General features: G+C 37.9%; 1 protein-coding gene and 1 long non-coding RNA gene across 5 annotated transcripts in view; one reads left to right on the top strand and one right to left on the bottom strand.

Moving 5' to 3' along the window:
- The window catches only part of SLC22A16 (solute carrier family 22 member 16), a 33,624-nt gene extending 11,355 nt beyond the window's left edge, over positions 1-22,269 (top strand). For 2 of the 4 annotated variants that reach the window (XM_064412920.1, XM_064412923.1), the window contains exons 2-8: positions 5,641-6,117; positions 8,631-8,748; positions 10,639-11,188; positions 13,070-13,197; positions 13,590-13,699; positions 14,196-14,295; positions 19,322-22,269. In XM_064412920.1, coding sequence (XP_064268990.1) covers positions 5,641-6,117; positions 8,631-8,748; positions 10,639-11,188; positions 13,070-13,197; positions 13,590-13,699; positions 14,196-14,295; positions 19,322-19,534 — 1,696 coding nt within the window. In that variant the 3' untranslated portion in view covers positions 19,535-22,269. Of the gene's footprint in view, positions 1-2,778; positions 2,930-3,941; positions 4,020-5,640; positions 6,118-8,630; positions 8,749-10,638; positions 11,189-13,069; positions 13,198-13,589; positions 13,700-14,195; positions 14,296-19,321 lie in introns of those variants that run through there. The other 2 variants (XM_064412921.1, XM_064412922.1) reach the window with 2 other exon arrangements.
- LOC135296503 (uncharacterized) lies at positions 6,917-19,415 on the bottom strand. The gene is made up of 3 exons (XR_010358594.1): positions 19,294-19,415; positions 14,620-18,969; positions 6,917-7,785 (listed from the first exon to the last, which is right to left on the bottom strand). It is a non-coding gene; the product is annotated as an uncharacterized LOC135296503 (long non-coding RNA).
- Positions 22,270-24,005: the final 1,736 nt, after the last annotated feature.

The following is a 24,005-nucleotide window of genomic DNA, read 5'->3' as shown; positions in this document are numbered from 1 at the left end:
TCTATTCTACACCAAAATGATTTAAAATGTTTATGTTAGATTTTGATGAGTATCTGGTAATTTCCCCTCTTCTCTTTTTGATGGACAGACAAGGAAATCAGAATCATATTTTATTTAACATAAAATTAGTGTCCAACAGCAAGTCTTGTCCCTGCTACACACTGCTATAACTGACAGTGCTAAAAGTACTCTGAGGCTGGGGATTTATTCTCTAACATATACATGGCAATGTGCACTTCCAAGTATTTTTTGTGTGTGAGATGGACAACTTTCCAAATAGACTGGTGTGGATAATTTGCATGGATGTAATATAAATTAGACTGAACAACTAGTCTAGCTTATTAGTTTCGTGTTTCATTTTTTAAAATTTAGTATCTATTTTGACCTTTTAATTCAAGTCAGACCAGTTTGCCAGACAAAGTTCAGAGATGGTCCACAAAAGAAATACCACCACAGCTGAGGCTAGAGTGCACTGTGTCTCAAGGGGGGAATAAACAGTGGCAAAAGAGAAGGGAGGAAATATCTCACAGTGCCATGAGACTACAGCCAGAGCAACAGTGGTCTGAGATCTAGTTCATTGTCTTTATGGAACAGTATTTCTCATATTCAGGTACTGACATGATATTACCAGTTGCTTTTCTTCCTGATCTTTGAACTTGTGCAGAGGAAACAGAAAACCCAAACATATTTTTTTACTATAAGCTGCAAAGTGAAAAAAAAAAAAGACTGTGGAGCAATATCACAAATATTTTAAGAGGGACTGGAACATTTTCATGTTGTGTCTTGCTTTTGTGAAGACAATTTTAGGCTCATTTGACTTCTGGCATTCATTAAACATCTCTATACTGGAGCAGTAACCTATAAAGTCTTCTTGACTTCTATATTTGACACTCCTGGCAAGAGTGACAAAATGTACTTGCCAAATAATTATCTCCCATGGCAAGTCACTGAAGAGATGGAAAAACACTGAGAGAAATTATCATACCTTTAAGGACAGTCATCATGTTCACAGAACTTTTTTTTTAAATGGCAAAAAGTGGGGTTTTTAAAAAGGAAAACATATCTGTGAAATACGTTAGACTGTTTACAACAATATATGTTCTGTAATCTGTTGTGCGCATGTGAAGATGACTGGTATCTAAAATTCTATTGCCAAAATCTGCCATTTCTGAGATCAGTCCTGGAAAATAAATCACAGAATTTGCTTTCTTTTGGTGAATTTCAGTAGTGGTTTTTTGCTCCTGCAATGTTATTTTCTTACCATTTTGATGTATGAACAACAGTATTTCTTTACTCAGGGAAATTTAACCATTGAGTTTGGTGTGGTTAATAAAGGGATTATAATATGTATTTGTCTGCAACAGAGAGCTTTAAGCTCAGTAATAAAGGACTTCCTTATCGGTTTGGTGTTCTTAAATGAAGAATTTGGGAAGAAGTTAATGATTTACAGAGGGGAGCAAGGACAGCCTGGACTTCAGCCTTGGGGTCAGTGAAGTGCGTGACCTGGATGTGTTGTGCCGTGACCTCCTGGCCCCGCACAGCCCGGGAGGCTGCTGGGCCATGGCATGGCCACGGGCCAGGGACCCTTCCCAGGGCTCTGGGACTGGGGCAGGACATCCACACGGCCACAGCACAGGGTGTGACATGCAGCTCGTGTACCCAGGGGCTCAAGGGGAGGCGTCCCAGGTGGCTACGGAGGAGGCAGCAGCTCCGTGCTCCTCCTCGCTCAGCACTCTGCCACCCCAGTGCCTGTTCCTCTCTCTGCCCTGAGCCTGGACCTGTGTCTTGGTCCCTTTATAATCTCCAGCTGTTCTGGAAAGCAAAATTCCACGAACCTGTAGTATTCTCCCATCTCCTCCCATCCCTACATACTTATCTTCCTACATCCCTACATGTCGACCTCCCTACACACTTTCCATTCTTTCCCTATGTTGTCCCTAATGGTTGGATTCATTCCTCTTCGGGAACTGTACAGGTTAAGGAATTTCCTGACATTTACACCACTGGTCTTTCTGGAAGAAAAGCTCTTCCTACCCACAGGAAATTGCCAGAAGCTCATAAGGTTGGGCTTTTCAATCTAGGACCAGTGGGAATGCTGTTAAAACACTGCTGTAGTTGGCAGTGGGTTTCCTTCACAGCAAAACTGGGCTTTCAGGGTAGTTTTTCTGTGTGTTGTATGTACAAAAATATGCACATACAGAGTATATACAGAGAGAGGCTTTGCCAGCCCAGTGTGGAATTTTACTGGAGAGAGCACTAAATAGTTTTTGCAGGCAGGGGAGCAGCCTGTTAGTGTGGTGCAGAATGCAGTGTGGTGCAGAATGCCTTCAGACCCTGGTGCTTCCAAACGCTTTTCTAACTTCACATCATTCCTCCCTATCCCAGCTGCCCCTGCCTGCTCCTTGGCTCTTCTATTGAGCAGGCAGAGGTTAAAAACTGCAGTGCAATCCCGCCTGCAAAATTCTGATCAATATGGTCATTTTGCTGTAAAAAATAATTTTCCCATTCTTAAATGAAGTCATATTCAGTATAAATTATGTCTGTTAATGTATCTGGTGTTCTGACTTCTTGTGTTCGCTTAACATTGATGCTGCAAATTAGGTAAGAAAAATAATGGTGCTACAGAGTGGATTTCTTTGTTGAAACTGAAGATTTTCATAGCATTGGAAATGGGAGGATGTTTTTACAAGAATAAGCTGTATCTAATTGTAAGTTAAACCCTTGAAAGATGGTGAAATATTGTATGACAGGTATTCCTTTAAAATGAACCCTTTATTGCTTTTTACAGAGGTGGAGAGGAAGAAGGGACACAAAGAAGAGGAAAGGGTACAGACTGTAGTTTGTATGGTTGTCAGCAGTAACAGGAGGAGGAGGAGAACTGAGAATTCTGTACAATGAAGTGATAAAAGAAAAGGAAGATTTATTCAAGGTTGTACCAGGGTGTTTTATAAGCTATTAATAGTTTTATATTTGAAAAGGGGACATAGAGATTAGATTTAATGAGAAACTTTCCCACTGAAAGATTTGACAGTGGAGTGGTCTGTCAAAATGGTCATTGAAGTATGATCACAAGACATGTTCAGGAAGAGATAAGATAAAATCTCAAGTGAGTAGTGAGAGCAGATATTAACTAGACCGGCTCATAGCCCTGGTGATACTGCTGGGCTTTGAATTTGTAAAAATTTGTGTAGTGGTTTTTTTCATGCCATCATCTCAGACTCTATCCTTAAAAGTTGTTATCTCCCTTAAGCCTGTCTGACAAAAAATGCATAAATATATTTTTGCTACTCATTCTTACTGAGATAAAGATAAATGATGATCCTGATATTTCTTGCATTGCAAGAACTGATTAGGAAATTCAAGAGGTATGTATGAGAGTTTGAAATTATTTCATTCTCCCTCTCTGTCTGAAATACCAAGTGGAATATTTGACACTGCAATTTTCTAATGCGTAATGACAGATATTGCAAATACTGGGGACCCTGATTCCTAGTATGCCACTTTTTAGTAGCTAGTAGAAGATGTAAGTCACAGCTTCTAGGGGTTTAATTTACTGTTATCTCTTTCTACCACTGCATACTGCAACAGTAGCCCAGGTTGTTGAATTTGGTTGTGCTCTGCTATTTTTAAAATCAGTTTGTGTCTTTTGATGGGAACAGTTTAAAATGAAACTGGAGAAGAGGAACTAAAAAACATCGTTGACCATATTTGTCTGCATCAATAGGCTCCCAAGGGTTACATTTCAAAATAACCTTTGCTTTTTTTTATGGTCCAAGATAGCTCAAACCCCTTTCAGAGCTGTTTCAGCCTTGCTTTGATCTATGGCTAGCTACTTAAATCCCCAAGAAGCTGTTCTCTTGAGAGAGGATTGATAGGCTTGAAGGGTTGCTGTGGTTATGTTCAGTTTCTCCTGACCATATCTTTCGGTTTTGTTTGGGAAGGAGCAGCTCAGCACCTGTGTGAGGATTGCCTTGCAGTGTCCTCCAGAGGGAAGTGGAGCCAGATTTTGAGCTGCCACGGTGGGTTTAGCAATTCAACTCACTCCTCAGACTGCTGTAGAAAAGCCAAGAGAGCTGTTAGTCAAGAGAAAGGGGATAAAAAGCACTGCAGCAGAACAAGAGCAATGTCAAATGCCATTGGAAGGACAGGATAGGCCACTGGGTGTACATTTACCAAGAAAAGAAATAATCAAGATAAAAGGCAGAGGAGAATGAGGATGGTGACTGCAGGTGTGCTTTACAAGAAAACTATTTTATTGGAAATGTTATCTGGGTAATAAGACAATGTAGCCAGTAAATTCTGCTTCAATATTTTGCCTATAGATAGTTTCAAAATTATTTAGAAATTTTGATGATAGATTTAAAAGTCCTAGGGTATGTATTGTTGAGATCAATATTGTGGGAATTCATGGCTAGATTAGATACATTTTGAAGAAGGAGTATGTAGAGTCTGCATTCGTTACAGGGATTGGAATTGCTCTGACTTTTCCCAAAAGACATTTCAAGGCATTTGGTTTTGGAGATGATTTCCTATAACTTCAGCAGAGATAGCCTCTGATCATATTTTAAAAAAAATCTGCTTTTTGTTTCACGCAGCCAAGGCCTGCTGTATCCTGCAGTAAGACTGTTTGTATAGAAACTCATTGAATACTTCTTCAAATTATTGCAATTGATTGGCCTTCAGGAAATAAAAAAAGGGAGGAGAACAAAAGCTTTTTTGTTTTCTCTGAACAGATGTTGTACTAATTAGATGCACCATTTAAACATTTAATTGAGAAAACGACTCCTTATGCTTAAATTATCAGAAACTGTCTAGAATTTGCATACAGTGACACTAGAGTTCATTGCAAGTCCTTTGAAATTCTGAACACATGTACAATTTTTTTACTAAGATTTACTTGCATCTCCAGCAAGTTCTAAAAGCTGTTAAAATGCCAAAATTCAGGCTATGCATAAAACATTCTTTTACTAGGTTTGCTTTATGATACAATCTTTAATGGATAACTGCACACCCTGTTTAAGCCAAAACCCAACCCAGTTCAGAGCTCTGTTTTGCTACAAAACATTTCACATTGTTCAGATTCTATCTTCTGCATGTGTCTGCATGTATTCTCTCTTTGTCTTTTGGCTGCAATAAAGAGAGATGGAAAATAGATGGAATTCAGCTATAGAGGTACAATTAGGTGGAATGAGGGTCATAATGTGTTTGGTTTGTTTTATTTGATGAACATATCTCTATTCCTAAGAAGCTGAAGTTGCAACATTTTGTTTTTTCTAACCATTCAGTTAATCTATGGCTTTATTTTAAGGGGATGTGCTGCAGAGAATTGGAGGGTGGAAGGTTGCTTGAAACTAAGTGCTTAAGGTCAGAACTTTTTCATTTTAAATTGTCTTCTCTGTATGACTGAACACCTGACTAAGAGCAGCACTCCTTTCTTAACAATAGATTCCAAATTATGGATCTTTTTCTCATCTTTGGTGTCTTGCAGAGCTTAGCTGATACTGAAGCAGCACCACACAACAAAACACGAGACACGTTAATGATATCTCCATTTACTGATCTACCCAAACAATTATCTTGAATATTTTTTCCATGTATAGAGGGCTTTTCCTCAGTAAAATATTTTCTTTCCCTTTACAGATTTCAAGCATGTGTTTATTTTGCATCTGTCTTTCAAGCTATGTCATGTGGTATCCATTACTTAGCATCTGTGTTCATGGCTGCTACTCCTAACTTTGTATGTGGGTTCCCTGGAAATGTGAGTAGTGTTCTTTTCCACAACTCCTCTGCATCAAGTATAGAGGACATCTGGACACTATGGACATCAACAGAAAACTACATTGTAGTCCAGCTGGAAAATGGAGAAATTTGGGAACTTGATCAATGCAGCAGGTCCAAACGAGAAGTCGGTTTGGATCTGGCATACGAATACCGTGGCAACAAGTCTGTATTTCCTTGTTCTGATGGATTTCTCTATGATGATACAAAGTGGAAGAGCACTGTTGTTACGCAGTGGGATCTGGTCTGTGACCGAGAATGGCTTGCAAAATTAATCCAGCCTATGTTCATGCTTGGAGTCTTGATTGGAGCAGTGATTTTTGGTGACATTGCTGACAGGTAAAGTGTCATCTGGATATTGTGGCTTCAGACTACAGTAACTCCATGTGTGTCTACCTGGTTTTGTTGTTTCCATTCCTTGTGTATTCATAACTGCACATCCAGGAAGTTTGGATATTGCTTTATTCACAGATCTGTTTAACTTGGTTTCTTTTTCCTATAACAAGTTCTAATTTTAAAATGTATTCTCAAGTCATTTACTTGTAAAAATTTTTCATACTTTGTCATCCATTGTTCTAGGCCTTGATCCCTGAAATTGCCCTGTGCAGCTAGTATTTGCCTTTAGATTTTTATTTATTTGTTTGTTTATTTTCTTATTTTGACAGGAATAGCAATAGCTCATTGTAATAGCAATAGTTAAAACCCGGGAGTAGATTTTCACCTCATTTTTCATGAGAGAAATGGGAATGCAGATTTTTTTAAAAATTTTTTTTGCAATATGACAAACAGCTGAAGGGCTACTAGAAGGTTAAATATTTGAAAATCACCTTTCCTAACCTCTGGCATGAGTACAGCTCAGTGGAGCTGATGCAAAGGCTTTGAGGGTTTAATCAAGCCCCACCTTCTTAAAATAAACACTCATATACTATTTTTCCTTGCTGCCCAGTTGTAGGTTTTCCCTGAAAAATTAGCTTAAACTTCAGTCTCTTGAAACATTGTGAACATAAGAGGCAAAATGGGCGTGGGTGAGCTGTGCTGTAGCTGCACTCGTTTACCAGCATGTATAAAGTTCTGTTTGAGCATCAGTCCTGGAGGGACTCGACCCAGGCGGTCTCTTGCTCAGTGTTCCAAGGCCCATTCCTGTCCAAGAGTTCTTCCTTGGGTGTTATCTCCAACCATGCACTGAAACCCAGCATCAGAGCTGGACTCAGAAGCAACAGTGAGCCTCAGGGTGTGCATCTGTGGCATATTCCTGCCTCAGAGAGCACCCAGCCATGCCTGTCTGTCCATATGAGAATCAAATGTCCAGCCTCAGTTGCACTTAGCTTTGTCCTGGGCACTTTCTGTACCTGTGCTTTGCTGTGAAGGCTGGTTTAGAGTTATTTATGTCTTTCTATAAAGGAGCCTGTTGACTGACAGTTCTGCTGGGTAGAGAGTGAAGTTCCATCCCACATCTAACAGTGTAAGCACAACAAGGAGATCAGGCGTGTTGTTTTCTGATTTTCCTTCATTAGCACAACACTACAGTGTGACAGTCACCACATGGGAATGCAAAAGCAATGATGAACTTTTTCCTTTTAATTTGGCTTTTAGAACACATGGAATCAATCTGCCTCCCAATCCCAGGCTTTGTAAAACTGTATTTAATACAAAACCAGAATATAATGCCAACATCTGTTTTGAGTCTCTTTAAATAATTCATAATTTTATTAATTAATACTTGGACATGATTTATAAGGTTAGGATTGTATTGTTCTCATTTCCATTAATTCAACCCATGGACAACCAGTTAAGATAATACACACATTCTGAGTTGCAGATTTACAGCTCCAGAATTTACAGCTGCAAGTTATTATTTTCTGACACATCCTGGCTCATGGGAAATAAGCTTGTGTATCCTCCCATTACCAATTAACAGATTTCCCAACAGAAGAGCTCTGATAGCTAAGACTTATTGGGATCTTTCCTGGCAGGAATCAGACACCAAATCATGACTTCAGGTCAAGGCTGGGGAAAAAAAACAGAAGGAATTTTACTGGAGTACCAGATACTCACATAAAAAAAACCCAGTCCAAAAGTCCTCAAACTCTCTGTCTAAAAGTAATATCCCCATTAGTGAAAAGCTGTTTGAGCAATGGAGGAGGTAATAAGAGACCAAGGAATTACTATCAGGGAAGAAAAATTATTCCACGCAGTTTGTCTTAAAGAGCATTTGTAGATAGAATGCAGTGAATTCCCATGGAGTCTTGTATATGTACTGCTGCAGCTAGTGTTTGACATTATTTTTTTTTGCCATTAGTTTACTTTCTTCCTGGATTTCTGTGTTTTTATATGCATGTATATGTGCTGTCAGAAATCAGAAAATTGTGGGGAACTGTGTGATTGTCATTTGTTAGAGAATTCAATTTTAAAGAACTGGACAAAGGTATGTTACAGAAAGCTTTCTTTAATACCAAAATTGGTTGTTACTTTGACAAAAGATGGCATGTGTTATCACAGTTAACTTTTGTCAGAAATTATTAACATGATGCTACTTAATATAAAATATCTGAAAAATTGATTTATGTCCTCATAAATAAGAGTAAAATTATCAATCAGTTATGTAGAAGTTAAAACTGGAGGTGAACACATATAATGCTCACTGCACGTTGCTTCCAGCCAAGAATTGTGGAATGGAAGTTCCATTCATCCTTTTTCTTGGAAGCTGGAATTACTGACAAATTAATACAGGTAACTAAACCAGAATTTCAGCGGTGAGTTACTAACTTCCATCTAGGCTCCCTGGAGCTGCAGGTGTATTTTAATGGAGTGTTTGTGGTTATTGATGATTTCATTCCTGCTGTGATCTGCAGGCTGGGAAGACAGCGTGTTATATGGTTCACAAGTGCCGGTCAGTTTGTGTTTGGCATCGCGGTGGCCTTCACGTTTGACTACTACAGTTTCGTGGTTGTGCGCTTCCTCCTCGCCATGGTAAGAAAGGACGTTCACCCCGGTCCTCTTCCATGTCATTTCTTACCCCTTCTCAGGAAAACCTCCCTTTTGTTATTATTTCCTCTCCTACTTCATTATTCTAAAGCCCCATCTGTTGCACTTATTTCAGCAGAGCAGGGAGAGTCTGAATGTTCTTGGACCACAGCAGTTTTCCTCTTTGAATTAATAGAAAGCGTCTGTATGAAGCAGTGTTTGGTACTTCCTCCATCCCAACCTCTGCTGGACTGGTAATTAAATACCAAGTGTGAGCAGCAAACTCTGGATTCTGCATTGCAGCTGCTGTTGCATTTCTCCTTATTGTTAGACATGGAATATATTTTTTCTTAAACTAGCAAATCTATAATAAGTATTATTTTTATCTCTACCATTTTGAGTGATGGAGGAGAGATGCACATTTTCTCTTCCATGCATCTCTTTGGTCTTTTAAGCTGTATCTGGAATACTAAATACATAGGCAGATATGTTTAACACCTAGATGTTTTATACTGTACTTAAGGGTATTTCAGTATATGTGTTTATGCAGACCCACACACAATTTTATGTGTGTGTGGTATACATCCAATATCTGACACATATTCAATATTTATACATAGTAACCAATTTTAAATAACTATTTTACAGCCCAAAGTACATTCTTGAGCTTTTCACTACATAATGCATAAAGAAATTAGAATGCCATCACAAAAAAAATCATCTAACTTATTTAACATGGGTTAGATATTTGACAATATTCCCATAATTTATTTTGTTCCTGCTGACAATGCATTAGTCAAGACAGGACCATGTACCTGGAGCTCCCTTTGCCTGAATTTCCTAGCAGGAAAAACTGGATCATGTCAGCCTTGAACAGTGAGATCTACAGGAGTCCCTCTGCTGACTCCCTTGGCTGTTGATGCCAGGTCCTGTGGTAGTTTAGAAAAGCAAAAAGCTCTGACCAAACCATGCTGTAGGTTTTATCTGGCCACTGGGACTGATTTGCAAGGTGCAGTCCTAAACTCTAGCCCAGTGCCACTGCGGTCAGTGCAGCTTTCCCATCAGTGGGTTCAGAGTTGGAAACGAATATTGTTAACAGGAAAATTGATTAATCAAAACAATATACTGAAATATTTTCTAGTCTGTATTCTCTAGCTGTGTTTTGCAGTGTTTTAAGACACCAGGAATTTGATGTTGAGATATTTGAGAAATTTAAAAAAATATATATATATATATATATTCAATAATATATATATATTCAATGAAGAAATACTGTTATGCAGAATATGCCAGTAATTGCATTCACTTGATGCCATATGAGAACCTGTAATTGTGTGTATATATATGAGATTCTCTTCCAATATTGTAAAAACTTTGATTTAATGAGATACTTTACAAGGGTATGGAAGGTAATTGTTCGTAAATGTGCAGTTTTCTGACATGCAGGTTATTAATGGTCTGCTTAAAAGCCGAGATCAAGATTTTCAGAAGTGACAATTACTTCAGGGGACCTCTCTTTCCCAAGCATCCAGTTTGTGATGTCATTAAGGGACCTGATTTTTGGAGGAGAAGGGCTTAATGACATCAGCAAATTAAGTTTCTTCGCAGGTGTCTCTTGCTGGCTGTCCCCCACTACAGAGAAGCATCCTAATTCACGTCACATTTTTAAATAGTGTCCACGCAGTCGGAAGGTTTGAGTGAATTTTTTCTCCAGCTGATTCATTTTCATGGTTGCCTTTCTTTCTGTCAGTGTGAGACAGGCCAGCGTGGTGACAATTTAGCATACACAGATGTGGAACATTGTTAGCTGTTTGTTTTTACTGCTGCTGCACTGGGAGAGTGGAAACAAACCTCACTCTGTTTTTTTTTTTTCTTTTCTCTCTCCCACCCTCCCAGGTTTCAAGTGGCTATCTGGTTGTGGCTTTTGTTTATGTGACTGAATTTGTTGGCATTAAAGCACGAACCTGGGCTTCTATGCATGTCCATGCTTTTTTTGCTATGGGAATTATGATTGTGGCACTCGTGGGATTTTTGGTTCGGACCTGGTGGGTCTATCAGATATTTCTCTCCATAGCAACTCTTCCCTTTGTCTTGTGCTGCTGGATGCTCCCAGAAACACCTTTTTGGCTGCTGTCAGAGGAAAGATTTGAAGATGCACAAAAAGTGATCGATACAATGGCAAGATGGAATAAAGTCAGCACTCCCTGCAAAGTTTCTGAACTGTGCTCAGTCCAACAAGACGATCCAGCCAGTGGCAGAACGGGTGATGATGATACGTCCTCAGCAAAGAAGCACAACATCCTGGACCTCTTTTGTAACTGGCAAATTGCAAGAAGGACCATCACAGTCTGGCTGATCTGGTTCACTGGGAGCTTGGGGTACTACGTCTTCTCCCTCAGTTCTGTCAATCTAGGAGGCAATGAATATTTAAATCTCTTTCTCATAGGTAAATATTCTTGTACCTTATTCTGTTAATGACAGAACTGGAACATAACATTTAAAAATGTCTATAGATTTGACAGCCAATTTTTTACTTTGTTCATTCAATTGTGAACCTTGTTTGAAAAGTTTCTTGCTAACTTTTCATAAAGTTGACTAACACAGTATCATTCACTCCAAATTTCACTGTATCTGAGAAAAAAAATAGAATTTGCACAGAATTCTTCTCTGTCTGTCTTTCTGATTGTAAAACCATATTCTGGCTTGTATGCTCTTTGCCCTGGAAGTTTATAGCAGATTTGCACAAACACCAGGGGAAGCAGACAAGCAACATAAAATTCACACAGCTCTGTTAAAGGTAAAAACTAGGAAAATGGGAGAAAAAATATTCCTTTTATCACTTACAGTCATGATATATTGAGTTTGTCTGTGTAGAAAACATAGTCACAATTGTCAGAAGGAGGAGTAATTTTCATTTTCTCAGAAGTGTATTTTTAATTAAGTGGTAATACTCTTTTAATTTTATCATTCTGGCTGTAATCTTTCTCTGGCATGTAAGTTGTTTATGAAGACAGACAGCTCAGTGCATTCAAGGCCTGATCCAAAGTCTGTTAACATCAGTGGAAATATTCCACTGGCTTCAGAAGACTCTAGATCAGACTTGCAGCTCTGAGCCAGTGAAGAATTAAATCATGTGCTGTGCTTTGTGCAGCTGAGTACTCTCAGTGAGTGAATGTGACTGATCGTGCACACAGGCTCGCAGCAGGCCTGGGGCTCTCATTATTCCAGTTTGTTTTGTCATGTGTTACAGTGTATTGTTAGACTGATGTGTTGAAGAGCGGGTGCTGGTATTGCACAGATAACTAAACTGCTATTGTGGAGTACACTGTACCCACCTCTTCTAAAAATATTTTAGCAGACTAACAGACACCGAATAATTACAACCTGCTTTTTCCAACACAACCCCAAAATATTATTTCCTGATGTTACAGGTGTATTGACATGCTATATGTACTTAATAAAGGAATCCAGGCTGTTCAGGGCTGTATCTCATGTACTTCCTTGATTTTACATTGGACATAATAGCATTCTTCCAGAGCAAATTGGCATAAAACATGTCCAAACTGGCTTTGGCTCAGTATTATTTGTCTAGGGGCAAATCATGTTCACACAGTGCAAACAGGTCTAGCCAAATGCCAGGACCTTTAGAGCAGCAGCAGTTTTTCTCTGGAAAGGAACATTAGGACAGGATGATCTGTATTATGAGTGGGATATTGTAAGCCCTCTTTTTTTAGGGAGAAGGGAGAAAGCTGGAAGTGCACTCTGTATTAGTGGGGCTTACTCAGAAAACTGGATGTGGACAGACCTTTCTTGCCTTTTACTTTGAAATTATTTTGAGCTGATGCTGGGGGAGGCTCCTGTGGCTACCATTCCCTGTCCAGGTGGAAGCTGGCAAATCCTGAGAGGTGTGTCAGTGTGACACTAGCAATATTCCCTGTGGGCACACTTGAGCTGTTAATGTGAAAATACCTCAAGGAGAAGAGCAGCAAATGTAGAACTTTCTGACAAAAGTGTCAGTGTCCTAGAAACAGAACTGTGGCCTTGCTCTTTTCTGTAATTTTCCACCCCAAAGAGAACGGGAGCTGCTCTGTGCTGTGAAACTTGTTTCCCTTGTCCTTCTCCACTCCCACTTCTGTATTTTAGGCTGTTCTCTGCCTTCTGTCACACTTTCTGTAACCAAATGAACTAGCCCAACACACTGGTTATCTTTAGACTTTACTTGTTTACTAGCCCCGAGATCAGATAAATTCCTCATAAAGAGGAAGCTACAGTTATGAGATGAATATGTGCAATCATGACTTAAACTGAGATAATTTCATACTGACAGGTGCTGTGGAGTTGCCTTGCTATATCATTGCTTGCCTTGCGATGGACAAACTGGGAAGGAGAAACACACTCATTCCGTTCCTTATTTTAAGTGCACTGATCTGTGTTTTAATTATGTTCATACCTCAGGTTAGTCACGTATGGTTGGAAGTGTTCCTACAGCAGAAATTGATTTTAAAAGCTCTTAAGTCAATAGATGCAGCTGCTCGTTCTAAATCACAGAATAGTTAATTAAAGGCTGGTTTTAAGTTGCAGCTGCCAGTCTAAGATAGATTTCTGTATTTTCAGTACAAGTTTCAATGTCATTGCTGGAGTCACACATAAATGCTCCCAAGGCTTCAGTGAACCAGGACTGGTAAAAAGTGATGTGGAAACTAGTAACTTATTAAGCAATTTTTAAAAAGCAAGCAATGAGTATTGCTTATTGTTTAAAGAAGGGTCACAACTTTTGAAGAATGTAAATTATGTTTGGAAGGGTGTAATTTTCTGGTGATATATTTATTTGTGCTCTCTTTCAATAGGATTTCAATATATTAATTATCTTAGCAAATATGGCTGGAAAATTTTCCATAGGTGTGGCATTTGGCCTTATATATCTCTACACAGCAGAACTGTACCCAACAATAGTAAGGTAAGAACTTCTGCCAATTGTGTATTTTTATTAATTAATTTTCATTAATTAATTTGTTATTCTACACAAGATCCAGCAGCTCTTGGCATCAGTGGTGGTGATCTGAAAGACTTGGGATGGGATGAGTTCCTCAACTGCATCAGAGCTGTCTGGAGTTTGGCTGTACCATAGTTTTTTATTTATTTTGCATTCCATGTGCATTGATAGATTCCATTGAGGAACTAGAAGACTACCCAATACTTTCTTAAACATTTTATGCCTTTCTTATAAGTCCTGGTTATTCATCCCATGATCTGTGCTGAATGATAATTATATTTTTAGTCTTAATTACAGAAGCAGCTGAATTTCACTACAATATAAATTTACATTGGCATAGCAACAGCTCCTTAGTATAATTGCTTAAAGACACAAATCTTACTGATGTTTTAAGTGTCTGTGCATTTCTAATTGTTTCCTTTAACTGCCAGAATTCTTACTCAAATTCTTTTCTGTGTAGATCACTTGCTGTTGGAAGTGGAAGCATGATGTGCCGTGTAGGAAGTGTGGTTGCTCCTTTCTGTGTGTATCTGAGAAGTGTCTGGATTTTCATGCCACTTGTAGGTATTTATTTTAATGGTGAATGTTTTTGGAAAAGGCGTATGTGTCGCTTTTTTTCCTCTTTAGTAACTTACTAAGTATGTTTTTCCTGTGATAAAGGAACCAAAAGCTGAACATTTTTTTCAAAAAGAAAATTGAGTACACCATTCTAGTTTGAAATTTTCAAGTCCCAAAGACTAGTAGCCTCATATTGTTAAAAATATGCTGCTAAAGCAAAAGAGAGACTTTGAATCACTGAAATAGTCAGAAAAGTTTTTGATGGAAGACAGAAAAATATCTATGCTCTGAATCCCATAAAATTGATAACAATATTCTGCATTTACCATGTAATGTTTAGGAAGTGTCGTAGTCCAGACTTTTTTGAAAGCCCAGCAGTTTTTGACCATGCTCCTGATTTAGTGTCACTTTTTTTCAAAGGCATGGTTCTTCCATTCCTGAAGTCACCACAGGTAGCTGGATTTTCTTACATTATGCCTCAACATTTTCCACAGCTTCTTTGGGATGCACCTTTGGAATAGCCTCCTAAAAGATCAAGGTGTTATGCTTACTATATTTGTTCTCCACACCTGCCCCAAAGCTCCTGTTGTGTTTTTCACCAGAACAGAATGAAACAATTAATGAGATAGGAAAAGATAAAGAAATGGTATATTGATGAGCTTCATGGTGACTTTGACAACCAGCAAAACCAGGTCAGGTTACCATTAGGTTTGTCTTTTACCACCAGTTGACCCAAAAAAGAGAGGTGGGACCATTCCTTTGTGTACTTTGGGCACTTTGCAGTAGATCCACTTTGGACAAAACATTTTATGTGTTCCCTGCTCACACATGAATCACGTATCTTCATTGCATTTCTGTTATGAAGCATTTCCTGCTTAGAAATCCTGCAGCAATTCAATCCATTTTTTCTCCTGAAGGATAAATTATGCCTATATATGTAAAACCAAATGAATTACAAAATCTGTATTAAAGCTTTAAGTAATGTTTATTAATGATTTTAAATAGTTTAAATTCTTTCAAAAACCCCTTAGAATTCACTGTGACTAAGGCACTGCTTATATGTAGATTATAAATGTCAGAAATTGAAAGTGTAATGGGGTCTCTTTAACCTGGATTCTTAGTCAAATTTTATCCACCATAGTGGAGTTTCCTAAACAAGGACATTGTGTCCCTTTGATTTGGCAACTAAAAAATATTTATTTATAGATTGTTTCAGAGAATTTTTGTGAGCTCATTTCATTATTTAAATGAATTACTTTTGGTTGTCTTTGATGAAAAACTACCAAGGATGGATGAAGGAGACCACAAATGAATTTTTTTGTTCCACTTCCTAAAAATGTTTTCTTTCTTAACAACGTCTCTATCAAGATATGATCCCAGGAAAGACAAAGAAACATTTGCACTGCAGAGTGGTCATGGGAGAACATTTCTTTTTTTCCTCTTGTCAGCATTTTGCCTTTACTGTCTGAAATAAGACTTATCTGTGCAGAAGTGCTGCAGTTAAACCACAGCTGGGGGGAGTACTCAGATGTTTTGGAGAGCAGGGCAAATGGCAGTATAAACACAGGAATTATTTCAGCTATGAACAACTCTCAGGGTACAAAAGTTATCCAGAGTTTTTGTAGAGTTGAGTAGTAGTTCACAGTGAACATGTTTCCATTATTAGCTCCTGTTATAGAGCATTTGTCAGTTTATTAAATAGGCTTGCCTTGAGTTGGAGCATAGCGTGCCAAGTCTCAGGTCAAGTAAGTGTTTTGGAATGGAAGTGAAATCAAATGGATTACATTTGTAAGTAAACTGATACAGATCACCCTGCTCTATTGCAAACACCACACACTGTGGAACAGTTACTGCTGCTGTTTGTTTGGCACTCTGCCTCGTGCACAGCTATGCCACCTGTGAGTACTGCAAGCATCTTGAGTGGCTATAAATCTTCAATAAGTCTATAAATTGAATAACTTGCCAAGTATGTTTTTCATGTGACAACTTTATAGAAAATGTGCAGTAAAACAACTGCTCCTTATATAACCTATTTCTGTTTCTCAGCTGTTAAGAATTATGTTGCAATAGCTCTTTAACAGGGTTGATTTTTCTCTCAGAAAAAAATATAAATTAGAAATTTAAAAAGCCCACACTGGTATTAATAAATGAATACAAACCCTCTGTCAAATACTATTGGTTTTTCATGTCAAAATATAACCTTTTTTGTTGAAGTAGGAATTTTGTCGATAAGATCATTTAGATTGATAAGACATTTTAGATTGGTTCAGAGCCATCAGATGTAAATATAAATATAAATATAATATAAATAGCAGACTACAATAATAATTTATTCTCAGAAGTAAAGGCATTATTTTGTAGGGATATTTAATTCAAATTATCTTTTGTTCTGGAGTATGTATATCAAGTTCTAGTCTTAGATCACTGCAGAATTATAAATGTTGTCCCAGAAAGGGAAGAGGACATAAGAAAAATTATGGTAAATATTTTCGGAAGGTTTCTATGGTATCTTTAGAAGCTGCTGTTTGTACTGAAGTGTTGGGAACACTCTAAGAGTTTGACTAAGCAAAAAGTCAGATTTCAAATTAACACCCTGAAAACACAATGTATTTAACCATGTATATCTGTCAAATTGACTTCAACATACTTAAACGTACTTAAATACCTTGTACAATGACACAAATACACTTTATTTGTACACATAAGCATTTGACCACATCAGAACATTTGCTGATATTGAATTGTGTTTTTAAAATAGTAAATACATGCATACAAAATGGATACATTTGTAGTGAGCAAGCAAAGGGTTAAATTATGTCAGATGACTTATGAAGAAGTGTGCCAAGACTGCAAAAAGTTGCTTTTACTAAATGTGAGTCCCTTCATTGATAACTGTGGCTACTGCCCTTGAAAAGGTATGTCCTTGAATTAATACACTGTGACTTAATTATTTCATACTCTGTCTGTTGTAGGAAATACTGGAAAAGGGTTCGAGGGTCAGGGAAGGAAATGTACTGAATTACTCAGCATGCAGCAGCTTTCACATAGAGAAGGAAAAAAAAAAGGAAACTAAGATGGGATGAAATAGAGTTATGAGAGCTGAGATGAAAAGGCAGGAAAGATGGTGGTGTGTACACTTACAGAATAGTGAGAGTTCTCAGGGGAATGAGAGGTAGGTTCATGAGGAGGGAAAACATGAGAAGAATTCCAAGTGTCTAAAAAGAATAACGAAAAAAGACACACATATTCAAAGCACACAGTTTTACTTTAAGCTTGTTCTTTTGAGTATGACTAGTGACCCAATTCTCATACACTCCAAATTTATGGGTGTCCCTAAGATGCAATATCCTTTACAGACCCCAATATCCTCAGTTATAAACTTCTGACAGACTAAAGGGTGTACATAAAAGAGAATATTGTGGAATAGCTGCCATGTGTCAATTTATCCTGTCTTTCCATGAGAGAAAATCATGTCTGAATAGTAGAGAAGAAATTTGACACTCAGAGATGAGATTTTAATATTTTGCAATATATTTTTAACTATCACTCCTTCCACATACATGTCTAAAGGGATCTCACTCAGTTTGTGCCATTTCCTCTAGTTCTATTACTGCTAGGATTTTAAATTTTTTTTAACTTTCATGGTAAGACCATGACTTTTATTTTCACTGTAGTTTGTAGTATTTAACAGTATTTTGATTTTTTTTTTTGGTCTGGCTCTATATTTATTGCAAATGCAAAAAGGAAGATATGCAACAGTGCATTTTGCTTCTCAAAAGAATACACAAAACAAACTGTCCTTTTTTTGGAAGAGAAGCAAAACCAGCATGGTGCATGGGCAGGCAAATACCACTGTTCAAGGTTACAGTAGGGAATTCTGATTTTAAAGCACCTTTCTGACTTAAAATCTGGCTTAGCTGCAGATGGTAGCTGGGCAGCTCTTGTCTCAAGCTCTGTGTGAGAGACACAGGCACAGTGATTCCAAATGTTCTCTCTCACCCTTGGAAAGAATGCATTAAACAAAGGACAGACTTCAGAATCAGCAGAGGGAAAGATAAAGATAATACAGCATCAAAGTTCACAGTCACAGAATGGAAAAACACTGAGACCAGGCATGATGTTCTGTGTGAAAGCTTTTCTGTCAGGAGGGAATTAGGTCATTTATAACCTGGTGTTGGAGGACTGTCAGGGGTTTAATGCTGTTCTGTACTCAGAGGAGCAAAGTGGGAATTGGTGTCATTGAACAAGACATAGAAATGTCTGGGTGAAGGGAATGTGAATGGAAAGTGTAGATATTCCTGGAACAAGGGAGTGTTTCTCTACTGACCCCACATTATTCTGATCCTTGCACCACTTATGCTGTTGATGTGGAATTGTGTACACCATGGACAAATCCAAAATCCAGTGATCCCAGTGCAAATGTCAGTAGATGTCTGCACTCCTGACAGTTCTTTGAAACTGAATTTAGCAAAGTATTCCTGTTGAGAGCTAGCAGATGCTGAAGAGCTCTCTTGAGCACAGATGTGCACTTCTGTGGCTCTGGGCCAATGAGCCATATTGAGAAATTCCAATCTGGCTGTGTGGAGAAGGAACAAGCACACAGGTACAGGTACACAGGAGCTGGAGTGTGAACTGAGATTACAGGTGGCATGGAAATTGTAGCTCTGTGAACATGCCTGTAAAAAAAAATGCATGCAATCCTAGAATCAGTTCTTAAATACACTCCTGATACTGAAATGCTGAATGAAGGTAATATGTGTTGTTTACTCAAACAGAATTATTCCTGCTTGCACTGTATTGATCCCTTGTGAACAAAACACTTCACTTGCTCATTCATTAATTCTGCTGCATAATCTTTTCATTTATGCAACAAAATGGTAGATCTTTTATACAGGCAACACTTAAGAATTATGATATTTGCTTTACAATTCTTTGTGCTTTATTTTAGATTCAGTCTCAATCAAGATCAAAACTATTGTTAGCTTGAAAGACTTATTTACCTTTACAGCTACTGTTTATTTCTTCCAGTTGCTTGTTGGAATCATGGCTCTTCTGAGTGGAATCTTAACCATAATGCTTCCAGAAACACTGGGAAAACCATTGACTAATACTTTGGTGGAAGCTACAGAAATGGGAAGAAACAAGAAAAGCTGTTCAGAAAAGACTCCTCCAGCACATAGTGGTGCAGCATTAGAAAAGATAGAGATGTTTGGTCAAGAAAGAGTCAGCACTGACAAATAAAGCAGCAGCAAAATGGCTGTTCCCAATTTTAATCACTATCTAATTTATATGATCTCTGTATTCAAGAAATGTGACTGTTCTATAACATCTGTGCCTTTTACTTTGTATTCTGCCTTCCCTTTTCAATAGCGCAATTGTATGAAATCTTTTCAAAGTGACTGACTTACTGCAGAAAATTTGATAGGATTTCTAGATCCCTTTTCTAACTTACCCAGACTTTATAACACCTGTCTGACTTACTGTGACCAGTTGGAATGATTTTTCTAAATGCTGGAACCTACCTGATTACATGTATGTAAAAAAAATATGCCAATTGTTTGCTTCACATTTTCTGCAGTTAGATTTGTCAACCTACAACAAAGTGCCCTGCCTGGTCTCTTCCTGTTGCATCTGCCAGCTACAGGCTTGAGACTTCAGAACACAGTAAACTCTGTTACAATTCAAGAGAAAATTCAAGAATATCATTGCATCAGGTCATATAAATAATTTTAAACTACTTTATTCTTTTTCTTTCAAGTTTTCTACTAGAAATGGTGCCATTGCTAACAAAGGAAAGTATTCTATGGCACAGCTTCTGACTGAAAAAATAATACTAAGTTTGCAAAATGTGCAAATAGTTTGTATATTCATTCTGTTGAATGGCAAATGTATTTTTATTAGAGATTTAGGGAAAAAAAAAGTTCACTGGATCTACTGCTGTTTTAGTTTAGGTTAAACCAAACTGCCTGATCCCATCTAAAGTCATATTCATTCCAGACTATTATTTCAGTGATCTAGCATCAGATTTTTCATAACTTCTAAGAGCTAGACCAGCAACTTTGCCAAATGCCTCCAGCAAGGTCTTCATAATCCTCAGTGGAAAAGAATAAATGGCATATGGCTCTTACTCAGGCTCTCTGCACAGAAGTGGATTTAGTTATTAATTTTTGGTAGAAACGGTTTCCACTCACCACTTTTCTCATAGATCAGATGTCTGTAACTCATTTTTTCCTTATTATATCTAACCAGTTAGAAAAATAGAATTTAAAAGACGGTAGCTGGTAACTCTTCAATAGAAGAGTTACTAGTAGTAGTTTTAGTCAAAGTGTCAAAACATCCCACTGCTGCTACACCTCATGTGCATCAACACTTATTGTTGGTGCAGTGGTTCTGCCTTATGACTCTGGACCATAGAAAACTGATAGATAGAAATGCATCATTCTGGCTGCTTCTTTTATGGCTTTCTCCCACCTCCCCCTTTTCAGTCTATCTCTACACCCGGGGGTTTCTTCCTTGTGTGAGGATTTGCATCTCCTTTGCTTGACCACCCTTGCTCTGAGGGGAGCAGCACAGGAACATCTGCTGTTGAGGTTCAGACAGCCCTCTCTTGCCTGGGTTGTGTGAATTCAGTCCTTCCTGGTTTGAAATCAGTGTTTTTCCCTCTTAGGCCCCTATTCTCATGGCATGGTCTCAGCAAAACAAGTCTTCCTTGATGTTTGCCATGTACCCACCCCAAAAGATATCAGTAGATATTCTACATGCTGTAGAAATTAATGGCCACATTTTTCAATTATATTTGCATGGTTTTATTAGTTTCAATGACTTATGAAACCAGAATAATGGTTTATACCCCCTTATAAAAGATTTTATTCTTCACTGCACTGTCCTAGAATTTGGTCCTGGTATTAGGAGAAAATAATACCTATATGAGGATCAACATGCTCTGAAAGGAGCAAAAATCAGTAAATTTAAGTTAGGGAGTCTCTCTGAGATAATGACATAGAAAGCAGAAAGGAGTCTTCATGCTTCTTACAATTCTGTGGGTGTTCCAGTGTTTGCAGGGAAAACCTCCAGAAAGACCTGCATAGAATACTGTGGCTTCTGTCCAGATATGAGTTCAGCAAAAGCACTTAACCTTCCGCCTGTGAGTAATCCCATCATTATTCTGAGAATGACTTGAATACATACTTTGATGACTGAAGATCAGATTACTCACATGCTGTGGTTTTTTATTTTGCTGAAGAGCAAACCCAGTATTCTTCCACTGCTTTCAGGTCCCCCTCCACTTCCCAGAGCAGAGCAGCTCTCTTTATCTGCAAGATCTACTGCCAAACTCTTCCTGCCCTGCCTTAAATAAGGGTTTAATCATGCTAAAAAACCACCACCATGCAATACACATAACAAGAAATTAAACTGGTACTGTCTTGCCTTACAACCACCCTTCCCACACACAGAGCTCCAAATTCTTTCCTTATTTTGGGGTTCTTTCACACTGATACTCCCTCTTTTAATATCTCAAAACTCTATCTAACTCCATCTATCTTAAAACTCACTACTTGTAACTTTTAGGAACAGTATTTCTAACGAGGTATTAAAGAATATTTACAATTAATTTTTCTACTTCCTTACCTGCTGAGTAACTGATTTCGGCCTTACCTCGCCAAGAACACCCAAAGCATATTCTGTGTTCCTTTGGCTTGAGGGATTCAGGATCTGGTCATGTGTAATCAGTACACATAAGGTGAAGAAAATAACAAGAAGAAAGTTAAATACACAATGATACTGATACTGCTTACAACTAAAATTGAATTATGAGTCTAGACTACAATGTAGCTTGTTCAACCCCAAAAGCCATTTCCTTCCGTTACTGAAGTCAGTTGGTATTTGGTCTTTAATTCAAATGACCCCTGAATTTCCCTGAACTAATGATGTTACTGTTTTTCCTTTGAAATAAAATGTTTATTGATTTACAGGTACATCTTTTGTGATTTTATGCATCAATAGCTTAGAGATTGCCTTGGGGTATCCTGAGGAAGAATATTACTTAAAAAAAAAAAAAGGAAATATTTTGTATCTCTGTGTCGCTAGCATTTCTATTTACTTGTTTTTTCCTTATGGGCAAAAATATGTTTTAACACTAGCCATGCATTATAAATGTAGGAAAATCAGGGTGAGTTGATTTCTTTCTCTTAAATATTCATAGAATTTTTAAATCCTCTTGCAAGAGAGCACTGAGTTTGAGAACAAATGCTTCTGTTCCTATGGGGCATATTTTCATTTCAGTGCTCATAAGAATAATTAATTTTCATAGTTTCTCACTTCAGTTCACAAGTCCTTTTATGTTTGTATTTGTCATCCTTATCTTACTGCAAATTTTTTATGCTCATCAATGTCTCTGCAGTTACACAATGGTTCTGTGAGATAATGAATTAGAGTCCTTATCTGCCTTAATTGCTGGTCACTATTGCATGATGGCAAATGTTTTTGTCCAAAATTTGATATCCAGTTTTATTAGATAGCCTTGCAATTTGTTAAGGACATACCTTTCTGGGTTAAATGTAAGAATAAGAGCAACTATTATTAGTTTAATGATAACTTAGAAAAAATAATAAGTACATGTGTTTGGCATTTCAAAATTGTATTTTTAACATTTAACATTTTATACAAAAAGATGTATTTTCTACTTTTAACAGCTTCATTCAATTTCTCTAAATTCTGTAATTTAACCAACTATGCAGAAAAATGCTATGCAAATCATGTGTGGTTATCACATGCTTTGGCTGATACCCTGAATGTCTGAACAAGGGGTGAATCCTCCTTGAAGGCTGAGGGCTTTTGTGTAGTGGCTCTGTGGAAAGACAAAATGGCCTGACATCCCAGCTCTGGCAATGAAGGACTTATTGGCATTCTCCTGTGTCTTCCACAGGTTTCTTTCACCAACCCCTTAGGTGCAGTCACTTAGGAAGCCTCTGTGGCATTGGGGTCAGCAGTGCATGGCCTGTGAGTTCCTTTTGGAAAGGCTTAGGAAAAGGTGAGCTCACTTGTGCCATGGGTTCTTGGTCCAGAAGGGCACTTGTGACTGCAAAAAGGAGGCTCTGGATTCATCCTGCACCCTTTACAAACATCTGAAATATGTTTGTCTGAATCCTGGAACAGATTCCTGCGGGAGAAATTAGACACAAGGACTAAAAAGAAAATAGAGAGTTGACAAAAACTGAGTCTATTCCATAAGGGAAAATTCTACTCAATGCTGACAATTAGTTAGCTCTCACAGGAAGAAAGACTAAAACACATCTATGTTCTGATAGCCTAATAATTTTGTACAAGATTCTGTACTACATGGAGGTGTCTTTTGGTGACATGGGGGAAGTATGTACTCATAGGAAAGTTTGTTTGCCCAGAATTTGTGGATTTAATACAATATATTTTAATGGGTTTTTTTTTAATGTGTATTTATTATCTGCAATTATGTGCAAGAATAAAGTCAGACACACATTTTTTAATCTTTACCTGATTTAATGAACTTCTATCACCAACTCTTCAATTGGTTCACACTCCCTTAAAGAGGCCTGGCTGGTGTTTTGGCATTCCATGGAGATCCTATGGTTTAGGATGGCAAATATCATGTGTGTGTCTTTTCCCTGTTTGTCTTTGCAAGTGTAAACCAAGATTTGGGTAATGTGTTAAGTGGTGACTATGACTAAAGGTGCAT

This window comes from Passer domesticus, chromosome 3, assembly GCF_036417665.1.
Source record: "Passer domesticus isolate bPasDom1 chromosome 3, bPasDom1.hap1, whole genome shotgun sequence".
Lineage (NCBI taxonomy): Eukaryota > Metazoa > Chordata > Aves > Passeriformes > Passeridae > Passer > Passer domesticus.
The sequence above is the reverse complement of the archived record's forward strand: the minus strand, read 5'-3'. Positions and strand labels throughout refer to the sequence as shown.